The 24,311-nt window shown below is 37.6% G+C and overlaps 2 protein-coding genes across 2 annotated transcripts; both read right to left on the bottom strand.

Annotated features, from left to right (window-relative positions):
* Window positions 1–250: 250 nt before the first annotated feature.
* LOC116253316 (uncharacterized) lies at window positions 251–3,141 on the bottom strand. The gene is made up of 2 exons (XM_031628088.2): window positions 1,017–3,141; window positions 251–855 (listed from the first exon to the last, which is right to left on the bottom strand). The coding sequence occupies exon 1, from the start codon at window positions 2,662–2,664 to the stop codon at window positions 2,005–2,007; it is 660 nt and encodes a 219-aa protein (XP_031483948.1). The 5' UTR covers window positions 2,665–3,141; the 3' UTR covers window positions 251–855; window positions 1,017–2,004.
* Window positions 3,142–3,916: 775 nt separating this feature from the next.
* Window positions 3,917–24,059, bottom strand: LOC116252066 (uncharacterized). Its single transcript, XM_031626110.2, has 16 exons — window positions 23,792–24,059; window positions 21,965–22,418; window positions 21,690–21,818; window positions 21,385–21,592; window positions 19,935–20,081; window positions 19,101–19,175; window positions 17,624–17,695; window positions 16,103–16,174; window positions 15,239–15,310; window positions 14,011–14,082; window positions 11,307–11,378; window positions 10,442–10,513; window positions 7,577–7,720; window positions 6,877–6,948; window positions 4,505–4,651; window positions 3,917–4,350 (listed from the first exon to the last, which is right to left on the bottom strand). Exons 2-16 carry the CDS (start codon window positions 22,157–22,159, stop codon window positions 4,166–4,168), a joined length of 1,734 nt encoding a protein of 577 aa, XP_031481970.1. The 5' UTR covers window positions 22,160–22,418; window positions 23,792–24,059; the 3' UTR covers window positions 3,917–4,165.
* Window positions 24,060–24,311: the final 252 nt, after the last annotated feature.

Raw genomic sequence — 24,311 nt, 5'->3', positions numbered from 1 at the left:
TAGGAAACCAAAAGTTAGCTCCCTCATAAAGCACATAAAAGTGATAGTAAATTCAAAAAAACAAAAATCACCTGCCAAAAACATATATGATTGAAAACAGCAAAAGGAAAGTGATAAATTTTACTCAAAATTTAAAAAAAAAAAAATCCCTTGAGAACAAAATGGAAAACAAGGGCCATCTGATCCTGGTCTTATACACTACTGGGTCTTCTCGCCTTCAAGAACAGTAAGTTGGATTTCGTTTTAAAACTTAGACATTTTTTTTTTTTTACATCAGAACCAGTTCTAACCTCATCTCTTAATGCTATCTACTTTTGCCCCAATTTGACCCATTTCAAGAATTCCGATCCACTCCCCAAGCCAAACATCCCTACTTGTCAGACAAGCATGAATGGTAAAAACATGTAACTTGAAGCAAGATCAACTATTACAATGCAAAGTGAAAATCATGTAGAACCACGCAGTCAGTCATGAAATCGCGAATAAAAAGGCATCATCTCCAGCATGAGAAGGCGAGGATGCTGGACGTAACAGACAGCATAGATACAGATTCCCCCAAGTATTTTCTGATGTTTAATGAATGAAAACATAAGTGTACCAGGGCAAGCATAGACACACATTTTCTGGCAGAATAACAATATCTACATTCTGAACATAAAGATTATTTCAGTCATTTTAAGTTCATTATTTACGAACTGTTTACAGAAACATAGCTACATGATTGTCTTATGTACACAGCTCTCTAAGTAAGCTCTCTGATATTTTTTTCCCCATCATCAGTTATACCTCCTCCACACACTTCAAGTGATCGAAAATTTTTGAAATCTGCAAAAGCAGAACGATTCATGGAAAGCTCTGCAATTGATCAACACGTAGCATTAGATTGTCAAAAGGCTAGAAAGCCACAGTCAACAAATACAAATAAAATCAACCATCCAAAAAATGACATGGAATAATAACTTGTGGAAATACTTTTGTTGAAAAAAATCAAACAGGCAAAAAAAAGAAATACGTACTTAATATGAACGGATTATTTCAGCCCCAAACTTGAAATCTTCATAGTGGTACATTCATCTACGTCTCTTCTCTATAAAAATACTTTGCATCTCTTGGTCTTCATGATTCATGAGCTGATGATACTCAAGGGAAGTTCACTGGTTGAAGTTGCGCGTATGTATGTGCATCCCTCTCTATTTCTTCTTCATCTGCTTTATTTGTTCTCTGCAATCAAACTGCTCTTGTCAGTTCGATCTTTCTTACCAAGAAAGCCAAGAAGGCAAGGACCAGTATAAGGAAGCCATGGGTTCAACGACGTCGAGTATCAGAATTGCGACCAAGAATCATCGGCCTCCTCCTCCTGCCTCCCCGCTTCCACATTCTTCTTCTTCCCACTTCATTGATGGTGCCAGCGATTCCAGAAGACTTGCAAGATCCCCAGACGACAACGTGGATCCTTCTTGCCCTAAGGTCATGAACTCCACCCTGCTTGTCTTCATCGCCCTCTCTGTTGTACTGTTCGCCTTGCTCCACATCTTTTTCTATGGCGACTCCTCCTCCACTGCGTCTGCGTCCCCGTCGCAGCGCAACCACCAACCACTTCCTGCGTTGATGGCGACCAGGAAGTCCATTTCTGCAAGCGACGTACTCAACAACTCCTTCAGCGTCACCATCTAGGGGAGTTGCTGTGAACGGTTGTGCTTGTCCACCACGGAGATGACATCGCGATATTGTTGGGATCTTTTTTTGCCGCATCACCAACTCAAGCATCCGCGTGGGTGGTGGCAGGAGATAATGCATCAGTTTCACCATGGCCACCACCATGACCAGCCAAGCGCATCTCCTCCTCTGTTGCTACCAAAGTTCGGATCCATGTGCTTCTTGACGTTCTTGAATCTTGATGTTGTTGAGATGCATCTTCGTTGTCTTGAACTCTTTCAAGCTGTCCATGCACGTATCGTGGTCCGCCATGGCCGCACTCATATACTCCTTGTCCTCGTTTTCATGCTAAGGAAAGCGGGAGAAGCCGTTCGCAGATGGCTGCGGCGAGCGGTGACCGGAGGAGCTGGTGACGAGGTGGCTGAGGACGGTGTGGAGGTTCAAGATGGTTATCTCCATCATCTGGACGCAGATACTGAGGGCTCCATGCCGGTTGCTCGTCCGCTTCCGTTCCCGGACCATGATGCCGTCGAACTTCACCAACGCCTTCTTAGCCAGCCGCGCCGCCTCCTTGACAGAGGCCACGATGATCTCCTTCTTGGTGTTGGCGACTCGGACTCCATGGAGGTGGGAGAGGGAGGAGAGAAAGAATTCCGGATGGAGGGTGACGCTGCACGACTTGTTGAGCACGCCGCCTGCCGAGATGGACTCCCACGCCGCCATTGCCACGGGAAGTGGTTGGTGGTAGTGCTCTGAGGGGTCCATAGCGGAGAAGTCGTTGCCGTAGAGAAAGATGTGAAGGAAGGCAAGCAGTACCACAGAGCAGACGATGACAATCAGGAGGGTGGAATTTGTGGCTTTAACAGGAGAACGATCCACGTTTTCATCTGGGGATCTTGCAGATCTTTTAGAATCGCTGCCTCCATCGATGGGGTGTGAAGAGTGAAAAAGAGACGCAGGAGAAGGCCGAGGGTTCTTGGAATCAACTTTTATACGTGCTGAATCCATGGCTTTTTCTCTTACCTTGTCTTTCGTGGTAAGAAAGAATTGAGGAGAGCGGCTTCATTGCAGGGAACAAATCAACAAGATGATGAAGAAGAGAGAGAGAGAGAATTGGTGGGAAGATGGGATTTCCGTTTATCGGCATTCGCTTATATATAACAGAAAACTGACAGATAAACTCGAAAACTGACGGATATAACAGAAAACTGACAGATAAACTCTAAACCTGACGGATAAACTCTAAAACTGACACACGGCTTATACCTTCACTGCGTTCTGCCAAACCAAGCCCACATATGTACAGAAGCCTTGGTCATTGAGACAAGGTTGAATTAAACGAGACTTGTGTCCTACCAGTCGAGTCGAGTCGAGTCGAGTAAGGAAGGCACAGATTGGCTCATTCAGCTGCACTGACCGTCTTAAAAGCCTCGATTGGCATAGTGCTGTCGATAAGAAATGGAGGACCAGTGCTCGCCAATTTAATTTTTACCAGCATTATGAGCACTGCTTCTGTCAAAAGGTGGCAGGCATTACTCTCGAGTTAAAAGGGTGTAACTAAGTTACTAACCTCTCCTCTTATGCTCTCCACTTTCGCCTCAATTTGACCCATTTCAAGAATTCTGATCCACTCCCCAACCCAAATATCCGTACTTGTCAGACAAGCATGAATGGTCAAAACATGTACCTTGAAGCAAAATCAACTATTACAATGCAAAGTGAAAATCATGTAGAACCATGCAGTCAGTCATGAAATCGCAAATAAAAAGGCATCATCTCCAGCATAAGAAGGCGAGGATGCTGGAAGTAACAGACGTAAGCCGGAAGAAACAGATTGTCATGCTTTAACAGCCCGGAGTGGACTTATAGTATATCCTTTAATCCGTCAAAAGTATCATGCATTCTTCAGACCCTTTACGAGTATCTCATCAGCCATTTTCCACCGCCCCACGACCACCATGCAACCACAAACTTCGAAACCCTAAAAACAACAGAAGGAAGAACAACGATTGTAAAGAGGACCAATGGGGGTGGTTTCTCGAGGTGGAAGATGACATACGGAGCCAAAGAAAATTCTCATATTACTTTTCCCAGGAGGAGAAGCGGGAGCTCTTTGTTGCAATATGGAGCTCTTTTGACAGAATAACCGCCTTAACAACTCGGACTTGAATGTATGAGCAGCAATTCATGCAGTCCCATCCATACAACATACAATTGGGAGACATTGGTGGTATACCAAAGTTATGATGCAAACCCTGCATTTCCGTGTGTGTCTGTACATTTTCTGATATTTATTGAATGAAAACATAAGTGTAGCAGGCCAAGCATAGATACACATTTGCTGGCAGAATAACAATATTTACATTCTGAACATAAAGATTATTTCAGTCATTTTAAGTTCATTATTTACAAACTATTTACAGAGACATATCTACATGATTGTCTTATGTACACAGCTCTCTGAGTAACACCACCTTATCTTTATACTTAACAGCCATTACTGAATCAGCTACTTGGGACGAATATTTACCAGGTTTGGAAGTGCGCTCAGCTGCAGTTTCTTGATCTCATTGGGTGCAACTTTGCACGACTCCAAGGAGAGGGACCTCAAGTTTGTCAACATCTTGAGATGCTGCAGTCCTGCGTTTGTAACCCGTGAGCTTGAAACGTTCAGTGAAACCAGCGCTGTCAGTCCTGCGTCAAGGAAAATAACAAGTAATACACCCACACACGGTTCTGTAACAGCCAAAGCTTGTAACGTGTATCTGAACTGACTGGTTGGACTAAATCTTTGATATTACAGATTCACATACTTGCAAAAGCAAAAATGCAGGCACTATATGGATACCTGAAATTGATTCGAGTGCCTTGTCCGTGAGATTGCAATTCTGGGAGAGGTTCAAATGTGTCAAACAAGTAAGCTCTCTGATATTTTTTACCCCAGCATCAGTTATACCTCCTCCACACACTTCAAGTGATCGAAGATTTTTGAAATCTGCAAAAGCAGAACGATTCATGAAAAGCTCTGCAATTTATCAACACGTAGCATCAGAATATCAAAAGGCTAGAAAGCCACAGTCAACAAATACAAATAAAATACTGGCTTTGCTTCTGGATTCTGCAGACAATTACTGTTGCCATATCTCATGTAGAGCACTTCAAATAGAACCATCCAAAAAGCACACAAATCAAATTATATATTAAAAGAAAAATGACATAGCAAGTAAGACACTTCGAGAAAACTTCAAGGGAATGTGCATGATATTGTTTTCTTGAATCAAACTAGTCGACTGGAGAAATTAGAAAAACTTCAACATTGTCTGTGACAAGTATTAAGATATTGTGTCAAAAATGCATCCAAGGTTACATTAGCAAAACCTGCTCAAAAATAAGACATGCTTCCAATTTTATCTTCATAACAATCCACTAAGACAAACATAATGCCTATACATTTCACCACATGAAAAGAAATAGCGCACCTGCACCCAAAAGCTATGACTTCAAAGAATGCTAATGATAACACTAAGGATCAGCTTGCAGCTGATGAGATTGACAAGTGCCAGTGCAAGAATTAAATGATTAAGCAGGAAAATACATAAAAATCACATGAAAACGGTTGAAATACACTATCTAAAGAATGAAATTATCAAGTGCAAAACACGACGCAAGAGTTTAGAACCCAGTACCCCAGAACTCGATTTGGAGTAGATTGACTGATTTGCCAATGAATTGCCTAGTTTTGACAACTTTTATGTAGACTATATTTGTATGCATATACAAGGGTTCTCAAAACATTATGGTGTTAACTATCAAATAATACTATATATAAAATGTATACTAATGAATATTCATAAGATGCAATTTTCAATCATTTATTTACTAGAATTATACCCGAAAAAAACCTCGCCGTTTAAATCCCCGAGACGTTATTTGTGACTCTAAAGTATACTTAGGCTAAATACTCCTGCTTACCAATAGAGAAGTGATACTACCAAGTTAAGGCACCCATTTAATGCCATTCACCTCATATGTTTATTTAACATGCACATTATATACACAATGACTATTGAAAACTTGTGACTCAATCTTATTGCTAGAAGTCTAATACTGGCCTGATGCCTAAGTTGTCAAAATCAGAGTCAGATGCAGGTCATTCAAAACTACAAAAGGAATAGATGGGACTAGTCAGATCAAGTTGATTGACTAAAAATAACTAAATAATATACACATATATGTAGAAGTACATAAACAGATATATATTTATAGAAATAATACATAAGATTAAGTATTGGTCAGCTGACCAACGATTAGGCTGACTAGTTCACTAGTCTGACCAACTACAAGTGAGTTCAAAACCAGCCACTTGCACTAGTCAGCCAACTAGCTGGAATCTTATCCACCAAGCCTGACACAGCTAAAACCTTGGATGACTCAACCAGGTCGCCCCATGACTGGCCTGTCTCCTCTCAACTTCCTGATTATAATTTATCTTATTCCACGTAGGTAACAGACTGACCAAGTCAGCCAAGTCAAACTAAGTATACTTGGTGAGTTTTCAAAAGCCAGCCAGATGGAAAAGGAAGAAAACGCCTGAACAAGAGATAGAGCTGGAAGCTGCCTACCTCAAAAGCACATAAATCTCAAACGACAACCAATACAAAGATCAATAACGAAGTAATGACCCACAACACACACTTCACGAATCTCAAGGTACAAATCCTCTGCATAGATCCATGATAATCCACAACCCCAATGTTTTCCCCCTTGTGGCAGCTGATAGCAGACAATCCCCTGAAATTACTGCATGCTTGGGCAGATCACTTAGACATTTGCTCTCTCCACTTGGTCCAACTATTAGAGGTACATCTTTAACCTTTAACCAAACCTCAAAACTCAACTTCAATGTCACAACACTCGCAAAAGCAAAATCCATAATAACAAATTGTAACCTGTAGGAAAGAATTCCAACTGGAATAACAAACACAAGAATCAAAGAGACATAAAGAAAAAATTGTATAAACAAGCATGTATCATTTGTGTGTGTGTGTGTGTGTGTGTGTGTGTGTGTGTGTGTGTGAATTGGGATAAAGAGTGACAATATCCAATATCAACATAAGGAATAGATTGACCAATGCAAGTATTTTACAACCACGCAAGAATTGAAGTAGATGTATAAACAAAAAGATGGAAATCTTTCTAAATCCAAGTATTTTCACCAACATCTTAAGTAGTTTGTTCCATAATCTGTGATGCGAGCACCAAAAAGATCCAGATGTGTCAAACTTGTAAGACCTGCATCACAAAATAAAGCAAAAAAGCTTCCATAACTACACAAAATCACCAAATGCACCCACCAGCAGATTCATCTACTCCTTTGGTGCAACTTTGCACTTTAAGAATAAACAGCATATAAGCACGTTTGGAACAAGAAATATTAGATGAGCTCCAAAGTCTAAAGCATGCTTTGAGGAAGTTTTGGAGTTGCTCAAAATTCAAAATCAACTACAATTTTTCAATTCAGTATTTGGATGAGCTATTAAAAAAATATGCATTGAAAGGATATCTTGAAGAAATAATAGAAAGCACCAAACAATGTAAATAGCAGAAAGCCTTACTAGCTACGTTACTGCCTACTGGGTGAGCCACCCACCTCCACACTGCTGGTGCACGTGTGGAACCTAGCAGAATCATATTCTGCATTTTTTTACTATTTTGGAATTTTTTGTGTAGCAATTTATAATACATGAGTATAAATAAGACATATACGTAGTTGTTTTTTTGCGTGTGTGTTTGTGTTGTGTATATACCAGGGCCCTGAACCCAAGTTTTTGAAGAAGAGAGTTTTGGGAATTGCATTAAATTGTCTGACACATGAAACAAGCAACAGGAGTGGATCCAGTCATCCAGGTACTGGTCTTACTTGTAAGTGATGCAAGCCCTGTGTCTGTAATTTGCCGAGTATCCAGATTCAGTGATTTAAGTGATGTCAATCCTGAGAGTCTTCTCAAACCACCGTCAGTAACCAAAGTAAATGAAAGATTTACACTCTCTAGATTCCTCAAACCTGCAAAGGCCAAGGAAGACAAAGATACAGAATCAATTTATACATGTGGGTCTTTCTTTCCCTCCAGTGGCTGTCAAAGTCAGCAATCAAGTGTAGGGGCTACTCCAGTAACCACAATACAAGAATATAAAAGTAGAAACTCATATTCAACTACTTATGCTTATCTCATATACTGACCATCTAAAACTCCCCAAAAAGAACCAAGGCATAAGACAACGAGACCAAAAATTCTAGCTAAAGACATTATGACGGCATTTTGAAAGAAAACCATCTCATGAGTCAACGTTCTACTACGAGAATAAGATGCACAAGTTGTCAAAATTATAGTAAAACTAAAAAAAGAACGGCAATACAATTTTAGGGCAAAACATGGACAAAAAATGACTTAGTGGAAGGACCTTAATCCCGGAGTGCTTACACCGTCGTCACCACTACTGTTCTCAGCAGTTGCCCCAAAGAGTTTCATTTTAGGAAATATAGGTTTAAAAACTTAAAAAAGAAATTGTATCCATGAGTCGTAGTAGATAAGAAGTACATATATTGGAAAACACAAGGACTGACATGACAATCGGTTGGAGGAAGCTTCACCATGGGCCACATAATGCATAGATATCAATATTAGTCTTGGTAAGATTTTCTTGGAGATTTGTCTTTAAATGTACTGTCTTTTTTAGCAACTGTAGGAAACTTTTAACACTAAACAAAAAATTGTGGAAAAAAAAATGGCATGGAATTAATAACTTATGGAAAAACTTTTATTGAAAAACAAAATCAAACAGGGAAAAAAAAAAGAAATACATACCTAATATGAATGAGGATATGTTTTTGAGAAATCCCAAAATTATAATGCTGCTGATGTTGCAATAACCCAATACTGTAATATTCTGTTCTGACCTACGTCACGCAGGTACTGCTCCTAATACCCATACCATACTGGTACGATACCGGTATGTGTGCCGCTACATACTCAGGTACGTCTTGGATACAGGTCTGACCATACCGAGTACGGTCAACGTACCCGAGTACGTATCCATCTTATTTCGTACTCAGTCAAAGTTAACCAAGTCGTAATCCGTCTTAGAATTTAGGGCTTTGGGTTTTTTTATATTTAAAGAAGACGCGAGGACTCTGCGTACAACCCATAGCAGAGCATCAACATCTCCAGAGATGCTCCGGCATGCGTTCGAGTTTTCCGGCAAGAGTATATGTCTCCAGCAAAGGGCGACCGAAACTGACTTCTCTGTTGACTGATTTGGACATTTTTTTAATAAGCTTCATATTTGGGCCTCTTCCTTTTCCAGCAATCTCTCCCATTGTCCGGCGGCAGGTTTAGGTTCGTCTGCCCCATCAACTGTTTTTCATATTTTTTTGTTTTTCTTATTCTACTGGTCTGTCATTTTAATCTTCTTTTTCTTCTTCAAAAATCATATCGGCTGCTCTTTATCTTTTACATTTATATGCAACAATGCTCCACATCGTTGAGTCGTTCCAGTATTTTTGTATTTGGTGCCTAAATCTTGTATTTTCTTTAACTGTTCTAGTTCAGCATTTAGCACTTACATTCCACTTCCACAATGATTACCATGTTCCTTTAGATGTCAAAATGTTCATATTTGACTGTCTAGGGGGCTGCTTGGTTGTCCATATGCTTAAAGCCTTTCATAGGTTTCTTATACACACTATTGCAAGAGCCATTGATATATATTTTCTATGTTGTTTACTTGTTTATGTTGATATATATTTTCTATGTTGCTTACTTGTCATAGATTTTTCTATTTGGTTTACTTGTTTATGATTTCTTCCTAAGTTTTTCTCTTTAGTTTTGTGTGTCTGTGTGTCATATATATATATATATATATATATATATATATATATATATATATATATATATAGATAGATAGATAGATAGATAGATAGATAGATAGATGTGCAGCCGTAAATCGTTTGAAAATGGTCTGTCACCTACTGGCACCTGTATCCATACCTATGTGACAGAGGCTCTGACAATCTTTTTCCTGTAACTCAGCTGGCTCCAAAATGTCTATAACAATAAAAGGTTCCAAGAAACTGGCATTATTGAGCACTGTGACATATTGACGAGAATTGAAGAAAGCAAGCCTATGTTCCATGTCACTTTGTGCATTTACATGTACTAAGGATCAACCCACTTTTTCTCCAGAGTCAATAGTTCTTTTCTCTCACTACGTCCTAGATAGTTGGGACTCTCTTCCATCAAATTGAAAAATCATGATTTTTCATGTCAACAGTTGGGTTTCTGGACATGCAGATCACCTCTGTGTGATCAAATTTCACAAAGGAACACCATCAAGAACGAGAGCCATGAATCATTCCAATTCTCATTATGCATTTTTGTGAAGAAAAATTAATTTGTCCACGTTGTCAAAGAAAACCTTTCACTGCTTGCAAAACCAAGTAAATATTTCCCACACCAGATTAAAAGTTACAAGGAAGTTCCTTTGAAGTACATACTACTCATACTTGGTCTAAAAATGTATCGTGTGAAAAGAAAATAAAGATAATTATTGATAATCTTAAAGATAATTCTTGATAATCTACAGTAATGGAAACCTGCATGTGCATTCTGTCAAAGCAGACCATACCAAATTAAGAATAAAGGAAGGGCCAGACTCCATCTAGCCAATACGTTCCAAATTGATATATAGAGGAAAAAAAAGCCAATAGCAATAAAAGATGACCAACCAGAGAGATGACGAAGCCCACTGCTTCCAACCTCGGTGTCAGACAGCTCCAAACACCGCAATCTTTTCATTCCTATTTGAAAAGTTAAAAGTAAACAATTGTTTAGAATGGAGCTCTACTTATGAGATGCATGTTCAAAATAATAATTTTATCAAGACAGTGAGCAATTTTTTTTGTTCCCATTTGAAAAGTTAAAAGCAAACAATTGTTCAGAGTGAAGCTTTACGTATTAGATGCATGTCCAAAATAATAATTTGAACAAGGCAGAAGCTTGCTTCACTGGATTGTCCTGGAGTATAATATTGTCAGACTAACCTATTAATAAGTATTACTGTTTACCAAGCCATTTTGCCCACTTTAAAGCATTGTCATAAATATTATTCTCAGGAAAATCTCAGAGGTTTTCCTTGGTTATTTTTCGGCAAAGTTATTCTTCTCAGGTAAATCATGGGAAAATCTCAACAATTTTTTAAAAAATTAAAAATCATAAAAATCCTTAAAAAATATGAAAATATCGGGAAAATCGCAATAAAATTGCAAGATTTTCATTTTTGGAGAAATTTTCAAAATCTCGGAATTTTTTTCCTATTTTTTCAGTTTATTCAATTTTCTCGTAAATATTGGGAGATTTTAGAAAATCTCGCAATTTCTATGACACTGCTTTAACATGTGATGCTGTTCTAATAATCAATAATGAATAAAATGACCATGGTAACTTATATTAGGCTGCCAGATATTAGAGACAAGGGCTCTCTTTTCTGCAACATCTCTTTTCCATCCATCAACAAGCTAAAGGTTCTTCCTTAGACACGTTATAAACAAGCACATTCACACACACACACAGAACAGGATTTCCACAAAAAACCTTCCAAGTAAGCCATCCCTTCATCGCCAATCTTACATGAGTCCAAGTTCAAGCTCTCCATATTTGTTAAACCTGAAAGATAAGCAAAGCAGTTTAGCTGCAAAGTGATAACACCTTAAATGTGTCTAAACTCTAAAGATAATTATTAGGAAGTCAAAGGAATACATGCAGATAAAAAATAGTAACCAAATACAACGTAGGTTTAACAAATATGGAGAGCTTGAACTTGGGAGATTGAGCATGATGGGTGACAGTACTTAATGGTGGTTTGCTGACCAGATAGTGACAGGGTTTCGCTGATGATGGTTGTCACAAATGGCACATTGTGGGATCAGAAAATTATGGGTAAGAGAAAATGACATTCAATTATATTCAAAAATCATGCTCAACATTTTCCAGGACTTTATTTTGCGGTCGGAAGCAGAAACCAAACCAACTTCAACCTTTGAAGTTTGAACCATTGGTTGTGTGATGCACCTTGGTTGCCAAACCACCAACTAGCTTGTCCAACTAGTTGACTAGTCAGACTAGTACCCTGGCATGAAAGTTACCACGGCCTAGTTGGGTGACGGTGCCAGGCAGCACCTAGCGCCTAGGCGGAACTAGGCACGCCTAGGAAAAAAAGGAAACCCTTTCTTTTTTGTTACATTAACCATTACAATGTTTACATAATAAAATTATGAAGTTACTGACTGAACTGTAAGCTTCTATTCCAAGTAAAACCTGAAAAACTGTCCTGTTTTGTTCTAATTGAATGATTATACATTTATACTTTGTAAGTAAAGCCAAAAAGGAAAACATGAAAAATTGTTCTGTTCTTGTTTACATGACAGAGTACATTTCCAGATTGTTTACATACTGGAAAACTGTGTTGTTCTGTTTTAGCTGATGCCTTAGTTTGATACACAAAAGGAAACACATCATTCTTGTTTACATACTAGACAATGCTTGCATTTCTTATAGACTATTTCATTTGAATCATTTCAAACAAAATCATATCAAATCAGTACATATAAAATACATTACAAGTTTACAATAGATTGTACATATAACATATAATAATAATATACGTATAACACACAAAACACTCACAAATGAGAAAACGAATCTGTATTCAGGTTGCAAAAGTGAGGTCCGCACGCATTTGTCTTATTACTAGACATGCACTAAACAAGAGAAACTGATGGTCTTTTTACCATAAACCTAGGTTTTAACATGGGTAACAAGAAGGTAGGCATAGGTTCCACAAAATATGTTTTAGAGCACACAAGATATATACAGAAATTCATTGGTTTTAAAGAGTATGTATTTAACTTATGGTTGGAACTTCCATTTGATGAGTTGATATAGAATATGTAATTAACACACAGCAAATTGTACTTAAAGAACAGAAATTATATAATATAACTGCATATAATACAAGTATATACATTATAACAGTGTATAATAAAATTACAGGACTTAATTTGAAGGGAAGGTGATTTTTCACCTTCCCATGGACTAGGCGTGCTAGCACCTAGTCCAGCCTAGGCGCCAATCTAACACATGTCGCCTAACTGATGGGCTTAAGTGATGGGTGTGGACACACGCCTAGGCGTGGACTAGTCCACACCTTAACAACTAAGCCACCAACTAGGTCAGCTAGTTGCTGCCCAGGTTGGTGTTTTGAACCACGCAGTGTACATTTAGTTACTTTTGTTTTTAAGTAGGATAACTTTTAGAAAATCAAAACATCTATACCAAAAGTTAGATCTGTCATATGGTTCCTGATTTTCTTCAAGCCAAGTCTGGTACCTTTCCAAAGAACTAGAATTTGGATTATGGTTCTTCTCAGAGGTAGAAGGTTTTGGAATGGTTACTATATCCTTCGGACATAAAGATGTTGACTGTTGACACTAACTACTAATGCAGGACTTGAGTTCAGCTGAGAGAGAAGCATGCTTTGTATCTATTTCCATGTACTTCAGTCTTTCAGTGGAACCCCAAGATGAGGAGTAAGAGATGAAGACATCCGTGAAGAAGATATCCTCTTGCCATGTTGGTCCATGAGAGGCACTGTAGCCTGCATTATTAAGAAGCCTTTTAAACTAACTAGCCGTGGACTACAACTGCTGTCATCTTGAACAACCATGTCATTTAATTCTTGTTTTCTGCTTGATCATCCAAAGTTGACTACCCAGGATATTTTTACCATCCAACTCTTTCCTCTCAAAAGAAATTGCATAAATTACAAGCCTCCTGATTACTTTAAATTCTTAATATAACCATAATTTATTTACATCTTTAAATAAAAAGTACAGAATCAAATACTGATATTTAGATCTGTACATTAAATAATTAATTTTACACTGATTACAATTTAGGTTTAACTCTCGTTATAGTTCGATATCAATCAGTCGTTTCCTTTTATGACAAATTCTAGGCCATAACTCATGTTGCAAAATATGAAAATAAAACGCATCATGCACAGCCAAGCTATAGAATTCATCAAAGCTAGATCCATGACCAGAATGAAAGCTTCAAAGAACCACAGCTACTTAGCAACAGATATGCGTAGTTCAAACTTCCCAGATGCAAACACAATGACGAATGATGAAGGCAGAACACAGGTGAAAGAACTTGACAAATTAAAGGTCAGACAAAAAATTAACCTGAACTAGTTACTAGAAGATTAAAGGCCAATTTAAATGAATAAAAATTTTACCTTTTAAATGCTTTAAGCATGCATCTGTGATATTGTTGAAACCTATATTCAACACTTTCAGGTTCACAAGTCCTGCAGAAGAGAAAAATGTCATCTATCACATCCAAAGTTCCAAACATAATATTTGTTATATCTAATTAAAAAAGATAGGTACGGGCAATGCAACTTTGGTGCACTGAACACTTCAATGATAGGATGAACATAAGAGTCCAACTAAATAACATGGAAAATAGGGAAAACAGAAGCCATATTGACAACTTTTCCATCAATGACATTCCTTCCACAATTTACATATTTATTCATAAAAATCAGGTAGCTGGCATCAGGAACATAGTTTATCAAATCATAGTATATGAAAAATGCTTCACTATAGCAATAAAAAGTAAAGAGATGTTACAGAAGAGATGCATCTGCCTAATCCTACACTGTCATTCAACAAGTTTCTTCCATTTATTGTACAAAAGAAAGAAATATCGAAATTTCCTGAAGAAAAGCCCTAGTAGAACAGAACATAAACCCACAGCAATAATCACAGGAACTTTTGACATGTAATAACCAACAACGCAAAAATCACACCCTCTAATGCATATGAACTGATTGAACCATGTCTCATTGCCTTCCCAAACTAAAAGGAAAACCAAAAAGAAGTTAATCTATATGCAAATCAACAATCTCGAAAATTGGAAAGTATCCATAGCTATTGCGCAAGTTGTACCTTGCACCATTCTTATGGTCCCATTCATGCTCAGTAGAAAAGTCTACTAAAAAGAGGCAATCTGAGTTGCATGTGGGCAAGCAGAGGAACAACTACCTCACATTATACAATCAAAAGAAGCAGCTAAAGGCTATAATAATTTGCATATATAATAATTTAAGAACAGCAACAACTATCTAAATAGGTAATTCTCAACATTAACAACTAACACTCCTGAATACAAGAGCTACCTCTCAGGGTCATATTCAATGGAAATGCCTTTGGAAAGGAATATCTGTGTGTCTTGACTAAGTTGTGATTTAACTTTCAACTGAATGCTGATCACAACAGACTTGATTGTTTACTTGAATAACACAAGAATGCTTCAGCATGTAAATATGCATAGGCAAATCTTAGCAATATGCTCCACTAAAAAACTTTCTTCCAAGAAATTGAAGACTTGTATTCCACAAGGACCTCGCACAATCACATAAAATGAAACAGAAGCATGTAAATATTCTACAGCACCCTTACCTGCAAACTTATCACAACCATCATCAGATAGATTGCTTCTTTGAACATTTAAGTGTGACAGCTTGGCGAGTCCTATCCATGAAACGAAAACCAGATGTTATATTATGTCATATTTCATGAACATCAAAATGATAAGATTGTTGATCACCAAAAAAACCAATTTTCAACAAAGAAAACAAAATCAAAATAAATGATAATGCAATAAAACTTTTACCAGTAGTAACAAAGAACACTATGACAATGTAAATCAACAAGTTTGTTCATATCTTTGCCACAAATATCGTTCTCCGGCGAGATCCAGAACTATTCTTCACAAAGAGGATACTACAAAGTGTACCAAATAAGTAAAGGAGCCTAACACTAAGTCACCATTCCTCTCAGAATTTTCTTTATAACCTATGTCACATGGGTGCGGATGCGATACGGGTGCGGATACGGGGATACGGGTGCGGATACGGCAATTTTCAAAATTTTCGGATACGCGGACACGGCTACATTAAATATTCTAAAAAATGATAAGATTAAAAAAAACATGTGTTTTATCACAAAAGTACTGAATATTTGAAATGATTGTTCATGGAAATAATTGGATGCATCACAAAAAATTGATAAAATGAAAAAAAAAACATTAAATTTTTATTTTTTGCCGTGTCCTAGCCGAGTCCCGTGTCGGCGAGTCGACACGGGTACGCAGCCTCTTTAGCCGCGTCCGTGTGACATAGTTTATAACTCCAAAAACCCAGTAACAAGAGCATTTTTGTCAGACATAGGTTCAAAGATTACAACCTTAGTTCACCATCCAGAAAAAGAAAATTAATAACCAACATATTATCCAAACTATAGGGAGAACAGTGAGAATAAAACCTGAAATCGTCTCTAAGCATGCTGCAGTAACTGGGCATCCTTCCATGTTCAACAGTGAAAGTTCATGCATACCTGTAAACAAAATACATAAGATCAGACAAATGCATATAAGAATAAACACAGCCAGTTTCTTGAACCAAAATATTAATGTTAAGTTCATTAACAAACGAAGGACTTAAATCCATTAGATAAACTATCCATTTTAATCAGCCTGAAGGTGCCCACAATCAATTTGAACCAAGACCTAAGGCAGTTTAGCAGACTTTATTGCCTTGAAATGTCAATTTTGCAGGCCTATTCTTCCACCCAAGGAAGAATAGCTAACACCTACCTTCTCAACTGCAGAATCAAATCAGCTCCACTTCATGAAACGTCAGAATGCTAGGTACTAAAAGAAAGGGAAAAGGATACTATGAAACAAATGAATGTATAAAAATTGAAAAAGACATGTCCAGGAAATTAAGAAGTAAAATGTGTGCAAAACAAGTGAACTCTAGCAACAGGTCCGTGCAAAAACAAAAGGAGAAACTTCACACCTGCACCCTAAGATACTTAACAGGGCACAAAAGATTTTGAAATTCAGGAACAAATCGCTAACATATAGTGTCTTTTCATTAAGAACCCTTCCACAAAAAACATATTTGCAAGATAACTGTCATCCTTATATTTTTCCATATCCATCATTCCATCTTACTGTTCTGGAATATAATATCTAGTGAAGGAGTAAATATGATATAAACAAACAACTCTATTGCTAGAAATGTTCTACACACTATCCTACAAGCTGCAATTATGGACTCCTACCTAAAATAATATATTAAAAAAGAAATTAAGCAAAAATTAAGAAAACTTCATTTTTAGTCAATCCAACCATCCTAAAAAGGAATGAACACCCATGAATTTACAGAGAAGACGGCTTAACAAGAGAAAAAAGGAGAAAGGAGAAAGGAAACAAAGATAATTAATTACCTAAAGCATTGTCTACTACAAGGATAATTACAGCAAATACTTCCCTACCTAGAATCAATAACTGCCTAAACTAAATAATGAAGTCATATAAATAATCACAACAAGATCACATTTCTAAATGTAATGAGTCTTATAATTTGATCTATTACCCAATCATATTCTATAAATCCGGAAAAAAAAAGTCCATAGTGAAAATATTCGGATCCGAGCAGATCCAATAGAACTTGATGGTAGATCACTTGCACCCACCATCGAAATGACACATCCACATGATGATAGTCAAAGTCAAACTGCCTCTTAAAAGCCAAGGGAAATCTACCAACTCAAACTGCCTCTTCAAAGTATGTTGATTATAATGAAAAAAAGAACCAAAATGCCCATAAACTGGTTTGGTAATATACATGCTTCAGTTGGCAATTATTAGATCACATTATAACTAATCCTTCCCATACAAACTCTTATTATTCTTCCCAAAAACACGAAAGAAAGAATCATAAATAACGTAAAGAATGGCAACCAATGATACAGGGAAAATGACAAAATGTAAAGCACCTTTTAGAAAGACAACTCCATCATCAGAGACTTTACTTCGCGGCAGCAGCAACACTCTCAAGTTTGTCAATCCTGCCCAACATCAAGTAAATTATATATGATGACACAAAACATGTATTAGAAACTAAGGAACAGCAGTGTTCCATGAAATAGAAGAAACCTTATAACCTGCGAGATAAAACAGTTACGGTTTTTAACTTGTTGAAATAAACTAAAGGGCCTTTTATCTTGTTTGTATAAACTAAAAGTTAGCCTCCATATGGACCAACTAAAACACTAAGAGGATGGAACAACATTGCCGTTTTGTATGCCACCAAAGAGGAAAATCTCAAATTGTTGCATGTAATAAAGGTGCAGAATGATGATGTAAAAAATACACGCTTTCTGATTTTGACTTTCAAATAAACCCTAAGTCACATGGATACTTCAGTAAGGTCCACGTACCGTGTCGCACCTTTATTACTTTGTTTTAATTTTTTCCACCTTACTTTTAATTATATTCTTAAGAGTTATTGTTCATTAACATACTAATGTTTCTATTTATATCACTTGTTTACTAAAATGTTGCTTTCATTTTGATTTTTTTGTGTTATTTTGCACATATACATACATATATCCTTTTATCTTTATCACAAGTAATGGTCCATAATAAAAGGAAAAGCTTGCCACATCAGCAGAAATTGGAAATATGGAGACAAGAAGAACACCACCAGAGAAACGTAGAGAAACCAATTTTGGGCTGTGTTTTGCATTTATTACTTGGTTTAATATTTAGAATATTTTATAGGAAATCCAACAAATCCAAAGTATAGTGGTAATTGGCAAATTTCAATGTCAAAATTAATCTAATATAATAGTAATAAAACGAGACCCTGACATCTCCAAAATATTGAAAATATTCCCATATTATCCCAGCATTTCAGAATTAGGCAGTAATATTTGCAAATTTAATGATATGTTCAAAATCGATACGTGTATCATAATAGAACAATATTTTTGCATATTTTTTTATAAAACTCCTTTTATATATCGTATTTTTTTCTAATTTCATTGTTTTGACTTAATGGTTTATTTGCACTTTTTGGAAGCAAAATGCTATAAAACCTATGACTTTGTAGATGTTTTAAGCCTCTTATTAACTCTTTAGATATCTATTTATGAAACACACAAACCAAATATATATATATATATATATATATATATATATATATATATATATATTCAAAAAAACTTAAAAAGAAAAATTTGACGAAAGTTGGAGAGGATGATTTTGGTGAATATGACAAAAACCCATATTTTTCAACGTTTTATGCATGATACTGGAGAACATTGTGAAGGACAAACTAAATGAAATGGTAATGAGAAAAATAGATAGCTTAAGACAACCGCTGATGGCTTTCCAGTCTCAATGTCATCACAATATAATTTTGTGATAGACACACCATCTTCCAAAGGAAATATAGAGTATATCAACTACCTGAAAGAGGTTTGAGGTCGGAATTTGTAATGCAGTTACACCATCCAATATTAAGTGACTCAAGCTTCGTCAAACCTGCAATAAGGAATAGCAAAGGAACATCAAACCACTCATAGAAACATGTGCATCCACAGACACAGTGGAAAAATAAAGCAACCTGAATAAGTTCATCAAAAAAACATCAAACACTTATCATCATCATTGAAAAATAAAGCAAGCTGAATAAGTTTATCAAAGCAACATCAATCACTCATCATCATTTATAATATGATCACTTCTAAGTTCTATCAGTGTTTCGGACTACCACTGAAAGGCATTTTAATAGCAATATAGGCACAAACACCATAAACACAATTATCTTCAACTTCCTGGCAGTACAGTTTTAGTCACAAATTAAAAATTTTAAATGGAGCATGTGTGCCAAACAGTCTATACCATTTCATCTGCGTCGGATTCATAATTCTGTATAACAGGTAAATAATAGGTTTTCATAAGAAATGGCCTCTTCCAAATACGAATATGTCTTCTGAAATTCAATTTGATCAATAAAATTGTTGATCACAGTCAAAATTCAATCCACTTTGCAGTAACAGTATTTCTCCACTTGCCATCATACTGCCGGAAGAAGCCATCTACATTCTACAGTAGTGGAGCAGGTCCATGTAGTAGGTAGATAGTTTCTTTCTGGCAATAAATATTGCTTCCATAACATACAAAAAATTAAATTGTCCAGGAGAATCTGCAAGGTATGTTCAGGAACAAGCCATCCTTCTTTCAAACTGTTTAAAACTGCAGATATTTTTATCACAAGCTTGCAGCAGACAAATAACACACCTCTGAGGTGCACAAGTCCACCATGAATGCCCGGACACCTTTCCAGATCCAGACTTTTCAGATTAGTTAAGCCAGCAAAGGCAGCCATTCCTTGTGCAGTTATTGAACTACTCTTTTTGAAACTCAAGGTGGTCAGGTTTGACAGATCTGAAACACAAGAGCATGATCATTAGCCAACATTCCATGCTTCATTTAGCATATCTAAAGTGGACGGAGTAGAAAACATCTAAACAGGAAATGTTGCCCAGGATTAGCTATGATAAGTGGGTTATTGAAATCATTCGGCCATCTGTCCATCTGGATGTCTCACACATGCAGCCCAATGCATTATGCAATGCATGGGGCTGCATGTGTGACATCCGGATGGACAGAGAACTTCAGCTTCTACATTGTGTACATATACATATACATATATATAATCCAACTTTGACTACTTAGTCATGACAGATTCATATCACAACATTTTCACTGAAATCATCCTTTCAGAAATTTTTAGATTGGCCAATTTCCAAAATTTGCAGTACTATTTAGTTTCACACTTTCAAAAGCCTTCCAAAGAATCCAAACTTTGAAAAAGGTAAAGAAATTTCATCACGGTTCTAGCTTCTAAGTCATAACCTGTTTAGACAAGTCAAGTACCAAAAAGACAGCATTGGCTAGCACTTAAACAGAAATGCAATAGAAATTATCTTAAACTATTGATGCTTACAAGTATATTTACAATAAAAAGGCTGAACCTAGGACATAAGCAGTAAGAGACAGCCGTTCAAGGTTTACAGTTTACACCCAAGCAGTAAGCAACAGAGTTCCATTATTTAAGCACATAAAAACTGGAATTTAAGGAGACAAAACCATGATATGCACTTAACATCTTCAAAAGTCCAAATTGAACCTAGGACATATGCAATAAGAGACAGCAGTTCAAAGTTTACAGTTGACACCCATGCTGTGAGCGACAGCGTTCCATTATTTAACCACATAAAAACTGCAACTTAAGGAGACAAAACCATGATATACAGTTAACATCTTCAAAAGTACAAACAACATGAAAACGGCTTTCTCTCTCTCTCTCTATATATATATAGAACTGACCAGTTTCCAAAGAGGCCTTTTTAGGGCCCTAGCACCTGAGTCCCATCTAGCACTTTTTTTCCACATAGATATGACTGCTTATGAGAAATGACTATTAGAAGGTGCTGGTTGATGTAGGACTTAGAGACTTTGAGCAATGAAGGTTAAACATATACTTGAAAATTGAAATGAAAGGGAAGCCAACAAATACCCAAATAATTTGCTGGAGATAGTACTTCGCCAATTCTAGGAACCCAGTATTTTCACTTGTCCAATACAGATCCCCAACTAACCAACAACGTCTAAGACGCTATGCACTACAAAGTATTTCAGAGGCACAAAATTGATTTGTATCATGTAAACAGGATCAAAAAGATACCTGAAAGAAACCCCAGCCCAGAATCAGATAACCTATAGCAGTAATCAAGAGTCAGACCCTGAAGATTTGGGCAATCCTTGAGGAGATCAAGCCCAGAGTCTGTCACATCCGAGGCAGAAATATCTACAGATAATAGAGATGGACCCTGAGATGCAATGACACTCATCCAACTGTCTCTCACTGCGGGGTATTCACCCAGGTAAACATCCTACAAAAGAAGAAATAATTGAGACATCATGCATGAATCTACACTCTTCTGGGGACAGTCAAATAATCAATGGAAGATGGAATATTGAGAGCAATACTTCGAGAGCACAATCGCGGAAGGCTTCAAATGAAACATCAGTCAGAAGGTGAGAATCAACCAACTCATTGAATATCTGCTGACTTATATCTCTTGGAATCATGGCGAAGCTACTGTATTCATTTATATGCTGCAATGTACAAAGAAAGGCATTTGAATTATGAGGAACCTATTCACTAAAGAGACACAGAGAGCAATTGCCTCATATATTATATGAAAAAGTGAAGAATGCTAGATCGTTTTGCTATCTAAGAAAGAAGCAACGGAAGCAATTACCTCACATATTTTATGAATGGTCAATTCCATAAGTGTAGGGCATGTGCTCCCACGTGACATGCCTGCGCCTGCACGAGGCAGGGAACTTCCGAGCCATTTTGAGCTATAGTTTTTGCAGTATTTCCCTGGAATTCCTCTTCTTACATCATCTTCACGCACCTGTTGATATCTTTTCCTGGAACACGCACCCCCCATGATGACTGGCTCTACTACTAAGATCCCAGATTAAGTTGGTCAAACAGCAACGGGCTCAATGATCTCCCACCAAAATTTCAGTACGAGAATCAACCATTGACTAACACATAACAAACATCGTCTAACTTTACAGACACCAAGTTCTTCAAAACTCTGAACATCTGATTCATTGTCATTCATAACTCAGGCCCCCATCACCACATGTCAACTGAAAGAGCAAACCATCTCGCAATGCCTCATAGGAGAAGAACGCAGCTGCCTGAAAAACAGATTATGATTAATGACCTTACATTTTGTATATTTCTCTCAAGCGTATATCATGAGCAATTCAAGCGTTAGGTGATCGTGTATTTGTGAAACTCCTTAAACTTAATATGCTTGAAAAGCGATGAGATATTTTTATTCGTCACCATCGGATCTTTTGGCAGAAGACCAGATTTTTCATGTTCTGGTTAATTTCTTTAAGTACGTACCAGGTCCTTCAAAATATTCATAAATCAAATCATCCAGGTTAAATGTCATCAACTAAGACAGAGTCATGAACTAACGACTGAAAGGGTGACCGAACATGGACAAGCATTTCCATCCCCCTGATACTTGTTTCGACAAATAATAAGTTTATGAAAAAATGTTAACGTCCCGGCCGAAATTCTAAGTTCTAAAGCATCTCATAGCAACTTTATGGCCCAAGGCGTCATTAAGGGATCTTAGCTTCTCAGTAATTTAGATTAACTAGCTATTCCAAGACAGTTTGTATATAGAAAACTATCAAACTATTTATTTTCAAACTAATAATTGTCATACATAAAGGAGCGCGAGGACGACATAGACACCAACACAAAAGGGAAAACGTTTCACCGCAGAAACTGGCATATCCAAATGGTCGGTGTTAACAAATCTTCTTTAAGTGAAATATCAAGCAACTAAAGTTAGCTGATATTTTCACCATGAACACAAGGGCGTCCAGAAAACAAATATTATCGCTGGGAACGTCCAACTTTTTTTATTGCAAATATACATGATCAGAATACTCTGTTAAAAACCGCAGTATTATCCTTTTTTTTAACAATACATAGAACTGTGGAATTACTGGTATTAAACTATGACATTCTCTGAATTAAACTCCACCGCCATCAATTCTCAGTGATGTTCTCATTATCATGGTGAAACTAGAGAGTATATATTCAGGCACCAAGGTAATACCCGATCATTAGCTTCATACTAAATCAATTCGCAGGATAATTTTGATCAACTCAGTCCATGGCAAACATCTCCATGGCCCCTTGAGCTAAACCCCAACAAAAAAACTTAACCAGACCATCATCACCAACCTCCCAACCACACAGCACCCACCCCACAAAAGAAAATTGAATTAAACATCCAAAAATCCAAGAATCAGACCAACACTAACGACTAATGTAAGAAAACCAAGAAAAAAGGAGACTGAAAAACGGAAGAAAGACCACCGACGCCCCCTAACAGCACAACGACCAAAACCTCCACAGCTCCAGAAAACAAAAAGAAAAAGTCCCAACGATTCATCGGATTCCGATCATCGCGAAAAAGATTAAAGAAAGCAACGCGGAGGTCGGAGGGCAAAAGCCATCGAAAAAGGGAGACGAAGCCACCCACCCGATAAGGGGAACAACAGCCTCTTAAACCCCGCCAACCGGAGAAGAGAAACAAGCGACCAACCGCGAGGCCCAACCGCGACGCCTCCCCCGGCGGCCGCCACTCGCCATGGCTGACTACCAAAGAAAAGGAGCAAGAGGAGAGAGGAGAGGAAGGAGTCGTTCCACCGCGATGACGACGACGACGACGACGGAGCGCGGAGCGCAGTGGAGCGCGCTCGCCGCGGGGAGGGACGGGGAGAGAGGAGGAAGTGCGGCAGAGGAGAGAGAGAGTGTGGGCAGAAAAGAGGGAGGCGTGAGGCGAGAGGTTCGGATCCGAGCCTCCTCCGAAGCTGGCGAAGCTGACGAGTGTATTCAGCGGTGGGGCCCAACGGGTAAAGAGATAAGAGAGACCGGCGGGGGAAGGGGAAGGCGAGTGGGTCCCCGCCCGACTTTTTAGAGATAGAAAGAGAGAGAGTTGGATTTTTTCTCACGCAAACGTGGCTTTCATGATATGATGCGATCTGGTGACGGGGCGGGCA

Source organism: Nymphaea colorata, chromosome 4, assembly GCF_008831285.2.
Source record: "Nymphaea colorata isolate Beijing-Zhang1983 chromosome 4, ASM883128v2, whole genome shotgun sequence".
NCBI classification, from domain to species: Eukaryota; Viridiplantae; Streptophyta; class Magnoliopsida; order Nymphaeales; family Nymphaeaceae; genus Nymphaea; species Nymphaea colorata.
Note: the sequence above shows the minus strand (reverse complement) of the source record. Positions and strands in the feature narration are given on the sequence as shown.

Excerpts from the sequence above, each read along its gene's own strand:
- LOC116253316 (XM_031628088.2), bottom strand. The coding sequence starts at position 2,664 with ATGGATTCAGCACGTATAAAAGTTGATTCCAAGAACCCTCGGCCTTCT.
- LOC116252066 (XM_031626110.2), bottom strand. The coding sequence starts at position 22,159 with ATGGGGGGTGCGTGTTCCAGGAAAAGATATCAACAGGTGCGTGAAGAT. Across the intron at positions 21,819-21,964 it reads CCATTCATAAAATATGTGAG|CATATAAATGAATACAGTAG; the intron begins GTAATTGCTTCC and ends TGTACATTGCAG. Across the intron at positions 17,696-19,100 it reads CGACCTCAAACCTCTTTCAG|GATTGACAAACTTGAGAGTG; the intron begins GTAGTTGATATA and ends GATGTTGGGCAG.